Genomic DNA, 9,235 nt, shown 5'->3' on the forward strand with positions numbered 1-9,235 from the left:
GTACAAGTATTTTTATCATATTACATTGTTTTGTTGATAAATATTTTATTTATAAATATATCTTGTGTGTTTTATAGTATTATAGTTTATCTATTTATTTTCGAAACTCGTTATCTAACTTAAAAATTGTGAACATTACAAGAAATTAATAATCTAAACGTTCGAATGATTTTTAAATTTCGTGCAGCTGTTTATTAACAAGGGGAGAACAAATAGTATCGTTTCTAGCTTATCTATTGGTTATGAGAACATAACTATAAAAATCCTATTTAGTTAATTTTTTGAGTTGGTATGAGTTCGGCCTAATGCCGATTGCCATATGAAAGCGAAGTTCAAGCAAGTGTTGTGCATCTAAGTGTGGATGAGTTAATCTTGGAAAAAGATAGATCTTTTTTTAAAGGTAAGCTAAAGAGAAATGAATTATTAATTTAATATTTATTAGTATATTATTTAACGTTCAATAATATTCGTGTATATTCGATTGAGAAATCAATAATGAAAAAAAATATTGTGCCAATATTCGCCGTTTCCTCCAGCCATACCTGAGTACAATAATAGATTTGGCTGGAACCTACAACCTGATTAAATAAATAGTATTGTCTATCTCTGAGTGCACCGTCTAAGTGGCAGCCAATTATATCTTAATTCGTCCCAAGGTATCGCCTTTGTTATTACAAGTGATACTTATTTTTTTTTTTTAATTTTAGTGATCAACCCTATCCAAGACTCCTAACCTTATTATTTACATTATTATCACGTTTATGTGAATAATTATTACGTGATAGAAATTATAATAATTGTAATAATATTCAAAGAATGTGATTAATTGAGAGAACTTGTTGCAATAAAAAAATATCTATGTATAAGTATATATGAGCATATGTATATATTTTTTTGTCTGTCATTGCACAAATAATATATTTTTTACCTAGCGAAGAAGCATGGAAGGCCAACAATTTTGTTTACGGTGGCATAATTTTCAAAATACCCTGTTAAGTTCTTTACCAAAATTGTTGGATGGCGGACACTTAACAGATGTTACTTTAAGCGCAGGAGGAAGACACATTCATGCTCACAAAATAATACTTTCAGCATGTAGTTATTATTTTAAAGAATTGTTTAAGGTACGTAGAAGAAATCTAAATGGAACGTTTAAACTATTATTAGATTATATCATATAAGAAGATGCATGTTATACAACTTTTCTTTTATTTGCATATTAATTGTTTGTAGGACTTAAGCTCTTTACAGCATCCAGTCATCGTATTACCAGGCATGGAATATGGAAATTTGTGTGCGTTAGTTACATTTATGTACAGTGGAGAAGTTAATATTTATCAAGAACAATTACCTGCACTTTTAGCTATGGCTAATACCTTACATATTCGCGGCTTAGCTGATATTGGTGGGGTAAGACAATATTCCTTCATTTTTTTTTCTTTTTCTTTTATTTTTTTTTTCTTTCTTTTCTTTCAAAACACATACGACAAGGTGTGCAAATTATTGTTGCTTCATTTGATATTTTGTTATATAATATATCTACAGTTATATGACAAGTTTGTGTGATACCTTGAAGCTTTTTTATGTAGGGTGATTTGTGATAGATTATATTTTTATATTTGCATATATAAAGAGAAAAAAGAAAAAGAATTAAGTCTCATTTTTAATTATTTGATTGAAAATTATTTTGACGAATTTTTTTAATTGATAAACGATTAAATGATTTTTATATATTGATTTTATGCTATATTTCTTATATTATAAAAATTGCTAAAAATTATAAATGATAAAATGAATTATACAAGTCCTGTATCTTTGTAGGTTGCATGTCAGAATGTTAGAAAATTTGTATTATTATTATTGTGAAATTAATAGTTACAGAAAATATATTTTATATGTTCTTGCAAGAGTCCTAATAATCAAAAGATTGCCCTTTATTTGTCCTGCAAGATTGCTTCCTCCATCTTGACTTAAAAAGCCTAGATTTCAATTTGTGACAACCAATTGGCTAACTCTTTTAGTTAAACCTGGGTTAATGTTTAAACCCCTGTCTCTGTGTGTTTCATTATCTTTTATGTCTTTCTCATCCATTTTTGTGATTAGTTATACATAAAGTTAGATTATTAGTGGAAACAGAAGAAAAAGATAGTATATGCGTAGATATATTATCCAATAGAGATGTATTTTACAAAAAAAAAAAAAAAAAAAAAAAAAAAAAAAAAAATAAAAAGAAAATAAAAAGAAAATAAATATTAATATTAAATAAACTTTTTAGTGGAGGAATCAACTTTCGAACATTTACTTTTACCAAATACTATAATTGTACAATAATTTAAAAAAAAATAGCATTGTCGCTTTTTCCTTTTAATCTCTTTATATTACCCTAGGATCGTGTTGTTTTGTTCAGGTCACTTAAACATTCAATGTCGTTCCTCAAGAAGTACCACTCACGGTGGAATTATCTGCTGCATATAATATTCATACGTGCCTCAAAGGAACGATAATGAATACAAACGATATCCACGAGATCAAGATCGTTGTGTGTGTTGCAACTAAATGCAAGTGGATGCATCCCATGGAACCTTACCCCATAGAATGAATTTACAGGTATATCTAAAATAGCTTTCTCCATAAAATCATGATGTTACTAAAAAAATTTTTTATGGAAAATTTATAGCTGTGGTCTATTATATGTTTGCTCACTTTGCAGAATAATGCTTTTATATTTGTGATGTCCATAACATTTATTATCTAAAAAAGTATTCTTTCTTATTGTGTAATATTGAGAGATATATTGCATGGATGATTTTAACTTATTGTTAGTAATATTGGGAATTCTTGGTTGTTGGGTACAAAAATAAACAAAATAAGAACTATTATTAACGATTGTAAAATAAAATAATCAAATTAAATGATAGGTATAAACAGCATTTAATGAACCCATAATTTGCAAAGCTTTCATTGCAATTAATATTAGATTTAATTATCGTTGGATCTTCATAATTAGAAAATGTTAATTTTATTGCAGAAAAATCCAAAACACGACAACGGCTTACGTGTTCAATCTCCTATAACGACTCCTCAATCTCAAGTAAACGCTGTGGCAGAAGAAACATTAAAGAAAGAAACTAAAGAGTGCAGCATTGGAGGAACAGAATCAATAGAAACGCTATCGATACCCGAAGTCGCACCTAATTTAGAAGAAGAATCTTACAATGAACAAGAAAGTATTCCATATTATGTTAAGACTACACCATATTATTCGATAAATGCAAGATTAAATCAAAGAGAAAAGGTACCTAGTCTTATTAATACGTCATCCAACAAGTATATCGAGAAAGTATATCCAGATAATACGATGGATGAAACAGCTTCAGTTTCGGAAGATGCAAATACTACGCAAACGGATGTAAAACCGCCTATTTGGGATTCTAACTTTAAGTTCCTTGGCTCATCCGTATCTAATAAAACTTCACACATTTACAATAAGTCTAGTGTTACATGTCACGTTTGTGGTAAACAATTAAGTAATCAATACAATTTACGAGTGCATATGGAAACTCACAGTAACAGCTCGTATAGTTGCACAGCATGCTCACATGTATCACGGTCACGGGATGCTTTAAGGAAACACATTTCGTATAGACATCCAGTGGCTACACCTCAAAAACGTCCACGGTATAATACTTCTAAACAATAGATCAGAGACACCAAACAACATACATTTTCATGTATGAATTACAATTCGTCCTTCCATTTACGCAGAGTTTTTCCGTTATACTTGGAAAAGAAAATGACTTTGTTGGTGTACATAAGAAAAGAAAATATTAGAAAGAAAAGTTGTATTAGAAATACATATTTATTTTTCACGTAAGTTAAAAAAAAAAAAAAAAAATAATAATCAATATTTTCTTCTTAATTAGATCACAAATTCATTATTCTCGTCGCTTGAAAAATACTTTAAAGTTTGACTTTAATTTTATTATTACTTTTGAAAAATTCGAGAAAAATATATTTTCTTGCCACGTAAATTCGGATCATGTAAATGGAGGGACGACGGATGTATTTGTAAGTATAGGCCAATTTGAGAATATTTTATTAGTAATATTTTGGAAATAAAATGATCCATTATTATCATTTCGTAGATAATCTGCTTTGAGTTAATGAAAGACATTAAATGTATAAATATATATAAATAATCTAGTTTTCTTCTCGTTATATATCTGTATAATTCTACAGATAAAAGATTAAACGTGTTTAGGTTTATACAGATTTATCTCCCGTTTTTAAATTGTTATTGTTGCCTTGTTACCATTACCATTTTAATAAAGGAGAAAATTATTGAATTCATTTCAATGCTTCTTTTTCTTCTTTATGAAATTCAAACTTGTTTAGAAATTGTACAAAGCTTATTATAACAAAACGTTTACACTTACGCACATAAAAGAAAATCGTTGAGAGAGATAATAATATATAATATTTTTAGGTATATATTATCAATGATAGTTGTAAGAAAAAAAGAAAATTTTTTTCATAATATAATACTTGTATAAGGATTTTTTCAAGAATATATAAATGAAGATTAATTATTTCGCTAAATAAAAATAAATCGTATAATATATATTCATTTCCCGCGTTGTATTGTATACCAAGAATCGTATTTAAAAATAATATACAATATGTTCAAAGCGACTAATTAAATAAATAAAATACATCCAAAGCTCAACTTTCTCAAAAAAGAGTTGTATAATATTATTTTGTTTTGTTTTGTTTTCCTCTTTAAAAGATATTTAAATTTTTTCTATACGCCATATTTTAGTATTACAGTCCTGACCGACCGATACCAAGGTCTCTTCGTCTAACCAAACTAAACGCGTTATTTGACTTTGCGGATGAGCATCTGAAACGTAATAAGTTTGTTAATTACTTTTCTTCAATTTAAAAGCAGATGGCATCTTAATTGCATACAGTCGTTGGACGATCTTAATTATATAAAAAAAGATTTACTTTTAATAATTGTATGCTTGGCTGGATTGGATACGCTCCAAATAATAATTGTAGTATCTAAACTTCCACTAGCAACCATTTCCGAATCGCGCGACCAAGCAACACAATTAACTCTTGCATTGTGAAAACCCCATTCTCTGTTGTGAGCGGGCTATAAAAATAATACGATGGCAAATAAACAAATATTTCGTGGCATAAATATATCTCTAACGAAATGTGTGTATAATATACCTTATATTCTGGAACAGCATAAAGAACAACTTTTCGATTAGCGTCACAGGCTACTAAATACTTATTGTCAGGACTGTATGCAACATCGGTAACTGGGCCTAAATGTACTACTTCAGTCTTTTGTGTTAACGTTGTTCCTACTAATTCATAAATATAAACCTGTAAATCGATTCGTAATAAATTATATAACATATCCGCGTATATCTATATTATCAAAGATTTGGTCATGCATTGTTAAGTAACTATTTTTATATTTAAATACATATATATGTGTATATGTATGTATGTTTAGAACTAACTTTATTGTCTGTTGCCGATCCTATAGCTACATTCGCATTATCTTGATTAATTGACACACAGGATGGTTCATATTCGGTTGGTATGCTTGATACTTTTCGGCCTTCTTGCGTAACTATTATCTTAAAATAAAATATTCATATTTTCCGAATATTTAAGGATTAGAAATATGATTAAAAAAAATATTGCACAATATTTGTTTTAATTACCTGCTTTACAGAAGCGACAATAACTTTATCTTCGAAAACGTCCAAGCCTCGTGGTTGAGAATCTAATTTGATAGAGTTATCCGAATACGCACAATTTTCTATGTCTACAGACCTTAAAGTATCATCGATGCCAGCAGTGTATAAAATATTTTTCGTAGCTTTCATTCCATTTATTTGATTTCCATGACCATTTCCCCGTACACGATCATTTTCTCCGGTTTCTGCATTCCAACTAGTTATATAACCATCGTGAGATCCCGTGTAAATGTTCGATCTGTCAGGACTTAGCGTTAAAACGGTAATTGGTTTGTTGTGACCCTAGAAGAAAACATTAATTCGCTATATATACACATATATGTATATATAACTTGAAAATAATTTATAAAAAGATAGAAGATGTAATATGTACATAGTATTAATTTAATGAAGTAGCGTAAATACCTTTATTATTCTTATAGGCTTCGAAGGATTATTGACGTCCAAGTAATTGATAAATCCACTGAGAGAAACAGTTAATAAGTAATCGCCTTGCCATAAACAACTAACCTGTAAAAACAAATTTTATAAAAAAATCTTTATCTTATTTTTTATTAATTTTTCGTCTCGATAATCGTTATTAGCATGTACAAACTTGTTGATCATCGACCGTAGTTCCCATATTGAATTCACTAATTAATGATCGAGTTTCTACATCCCATAATCTACACGTTTTATCTCCCGACGCAGTTAGTAATTGAGTACCATCTGGTTTCCAGCCGACCTGAAAATATGTAACTTTATTAATTATTGCTAATTTAATTTATTGTTGTATTCATATATTTGTATGAATGAATTAGAAAGAAAATAATATATATACATATATATATATATATGTTCTGTACCCCGTAAACACCACCTTGATGTGCAGGAGAGCCAACTTCACCAACAAGATTAGATGTCGTTCCATCATACATAAATACTTTTCCATTAAAGCCAGCGGATGCAAATAAATTTCCATTTGGGGAATAACGTACGGCTTGCACAAAACTAGAGTGATCTTGTTTTGTCATTCTAAATAAATAGAAAATATTAATATAAATAAGAAAGTGTTACAAATCTCTTTCATACATAAAATATATTTATAAATAATTTGTATAAATTTTACATACTTGAATTTAAATGGTGGGCCTTCAAAAATAGCAATGGTATTATCTTCGCTACCGGTAATCAATCTAAACGGTCTCGTTGGTCTGAAGTCACACGAGTTTATTGATTTACTTTGACCGGATATTTCGCCCACGGATGTACCAGTGTCTGCCATAAATACGTGTCCAAATCTGTGTAACGTTATATACACAGATTTAAAATTATTATACTAATTTAATAATAGATTAAGATATAATCCGTGTACTTGCCTCTCTCTTCCTTCACCGACCACAACCATCCGTTGACTATCAGGTGACCAAGCGATATCTTTGATTGGTCCACCGATTGGATGAAATTCATTTTTTAAAATATGTTCTTTATTCACTGTGTCCCAAATACGTACTTTCCCAGATTGATCTATAAATATTAATTGTGTAATATTTTTAATAATATTTGTTAAACATTAATCGTTTAAGACCCAAGCAGTACGATTGTATTGTTCAAGATTTCTTATTGAAAAATGCCATGTTATAGAAATTGTCAAATTGACACATTCTCATCATACTTGGCATTTGTTAGCATGATTTTTCTAAAGACCCCAAGGACTTAAACAGTTAATAATCTTTTTTTTTAATGTCAAGAATATGTAAGTCTTAAATAAATATTTACCACCCGATGCTATATAAAAACCACTTGGAGAATATTTGGCAAGGTTAACGGGACAAGAATGTTCTGTATAAATATCAGCGATTGCTGGATTCTAATAATACAGATAAACACACACACATGCGCAGGATCATGAAAAAAATAAAAAATATATTAATATTTTTTAAACATAGAAAAAAGGAAAATAGAAAAATTAATAGAATAAATTTAACTTACATCAATATTTCTAATAATGACGCTATTACCATTAGTATATAAGAAATTTTTTCCTTTTGGATCTCCACCTAATACAAGAGGATGCCCTCTTTGTGTCTTGGGCAATGCGGCCAATATATATTCTACAATTTAAATACAAAATATTAATTAAATATTAAAAAAATCTAATTAAACGCATAAAAGAATAGTGTAAAGTAAATGAAATAAAATGAAGGTATGATTCAATATTTATCTTATCAAAATGATTTTGGTAGCATAACACTACGTTCGTATAATATTTTTTAAAAAAATTTAATTCAACTGAAAGTGCACATATAAATATATATTTAATTTTATTATTAATAATACACATGTGTATATGCATAGTTGAAAAAAATGAATGAATCTTACTTGTTTCATATGACATTTCTATATCACTTCAATCTTTTTCTTCCTGGTGTTTTGACCTTTAAATAGCCTTAGACATCGACTAAATTCGGATCTGTCGTTTCCTATTAATAACAAATCATGTTCAATGACTCTTACTACTTGTTGTATTTTTATATTTTTACACTAACGTATACATTCGCACGTAGATGAATTTAAAAGAAAAAAAAAGGCTACATTCTAAAGATAGAAAAATGTTATTGGTAACAGAGTAATAGTACCTGTTGTGCGTGTTTTCCACAAACACTTATTCTTTTCGTTTCGGTACTTGAAAGCTTTTGGTGTATCAAAAGATATGGTGGTATACAAAGATATCTTTTCCACGCAGATGTCTCTCACAACACCGCACAAATATGTGTGTACGTGTATGTATCCTTGGGTAATGGTACTTTTGCTAGAGATATATATACATATATATATATATATCTCTATATATATATATATATATATACCTATGTATATTTTTTTCAAACTAAATTAAATACCAAGCCTTTTTTCGATGTAATATTCACCCGGTGTATATTAAATTCTCTGCTTGTATTGAGTCAGTGAGAAAGTTTTATTTAAATAGCACAGTGGCTGCTAGAGTTCCTCGAATATGACAAACCAAACGCATATATATCTCGAGAACAAATGAGCACGTGCACTCGGCACCACACTTGGCGACAGATTCCAGCGAACTCGTCGACCACCTCCAACTCCCAACCAGCTTTCCATCGCATCAACACTAACACATACCCATAACTCCCTCTCACATATACAATTGTTCCCGCCCTTCGCCTTATTTGGACGAAGCGTCAACGCTACCGGTTCTCCTCATCATTCGCTTAAAGCCACATTTTCATGCAACTTCAATCATATTCATTTACGCCAATTATCAAACTCCTACATCGGCTTTATCAATAATCTGAAATACCGGTTTTGACCAATGGTGATTTATCTTTACTGGAAATGTATTCTTGATAAGAATATGTTATCGATATTTGCGTCATTCATTTGATTTGATTTTTTATCGTTCAGTAATTTTTATATGATAACAGAAAAATATATAAGTTTAT

General features: G+C 29.2%; 2 protein-coding genes across 3 annotated transcripts; one reads left to right on the forward strand and one right to left on the reverse strand.

The window, feature by feature from the left end:
- The first annotated feature begins 294 nt into the window (after positions 1-294).
- LOC106786898 (modifier of mdg4-like) lies at positions 295-4,609 on the forward strand. 2 transcript variants are annotated; one of them, XM_014748781.1, is made up of 4 exons: positions 295-400; positions 933-1,124; positions 1,234-1,410; positions 3,029-4,609. In XM_014748781.1, exons 2-4 carry the CDS (start codon positions 942-944, stop codon positions 3,698-3,700), a joined length of 1,032 nt encoding a protein of 343 aa, XP_014604267.1. In that variant the 5' UTR covers positions 295-400; positions 933-941; the 3' UTR covers positions 3,701-4,609. The 2 variants fall into 2 exon arrangements, with proteins under 2 accessions (XP_014604267.1, XP_014604274.1); XM_014748788.1 differs by lacking the exon at positions 295-400 and adding an exon at positions 467-656.
- On the reverse strand, positions 4,596-8,929 carry LOC106786889 (actin-interacting protein 1). Its single transcript, XM_014748770.1, has 15 exons — positions 8,663-8,929; positions 8,399-8,571; positions 8,142-8,242; positions 7,752-7,873; positions 7,539-7,629; positions 7,139-7,286; positions 6,893-7,060; positions 6,626-6,794; positions 6,376-6,504; positions 6,186-6,290; positions 5,745-6,062; positions 5,538-5,657; positions 5,239-5,397; positions 5,008-5,158; positions 4,596-4,900 (listed from the first exon to the last, which is right to left on the reverse strand). The coding sequence occupies exons 3-15, from the start codon at positions 8,155-8,157 to the stop codon at positions 4,791-4,793; spliced, it is 1,806 nt and encodes a 601-aa protein (XP_014604256.1). The 5' UTR covers positions 8,158-8,242; positions 8,399-8,571; positions 8,663-8,929; the 3' UTR covers positions 4,596-4,790.
- Between the last annotated feature and the right edge of the window lie 306 nt (positions 8,930-9,235).

This window comes from Polistes canadensis, unplaced genomic scaffold (genome assembly GCF_001313835.1).
Source record: "Polistes canadensis isolate GaletaPanama2010 unplaced genomic scaffold, ASM131383v1 scaffold_3, whole genome shotgun sequence".
Lineage (NCBI taxonomy): Eukaryota > Metazoa > Arthropoda > Insecta > Hymenoptera > Vespidae > Polistes > Polistes canadensis.

What these genes read in the sequence shown, in the direction of transcription:
- LOC106786898 (XM_014748781.1), top strand. Translation starts at nt 942, where the DNA reads ATGGAAGGCCAACAATTTTGTTTACGGTGGCATAATTTTCAAAATACC. An exon ending in ATTTTAAAGAATTGTTTAAG is followed by an intron (nt 1,125 to 1,233) that starts GTACGTAGAAGA and finishes AATTGTTTGTAG; the next exon opens with GACTTAAGCTCTTTACAGCA. An exon ending in GCTTAGCTGATATTGGTGGG is followed by an intron (nt 1,411 to 3,028) that starts GTAAGACAATAT and finishes ATTTTATTGCAG; the next exon opens with AAAAATCCAAAACACGACAA.
- LOC106786889 (XM_014748770.1), bottom strand. An exon ending in GTCGGTGAAGGAAGAGAGAG is followed by an intron (nt 7,061 to 7,138) that starts GCAAGTACACGG and finishes AACGTTACACAG; the next exon opens with ATTTGGACACGTATTTATGG. An exon ending in AGCCTATAAGAATAATAAAG is followed by an intron (nt 6,063 to 6,185) that starts GTATTTACGCTA and finishes GTTTTCTTCTAG; the next exon opens with GGTCACAACAAACCAATTAC.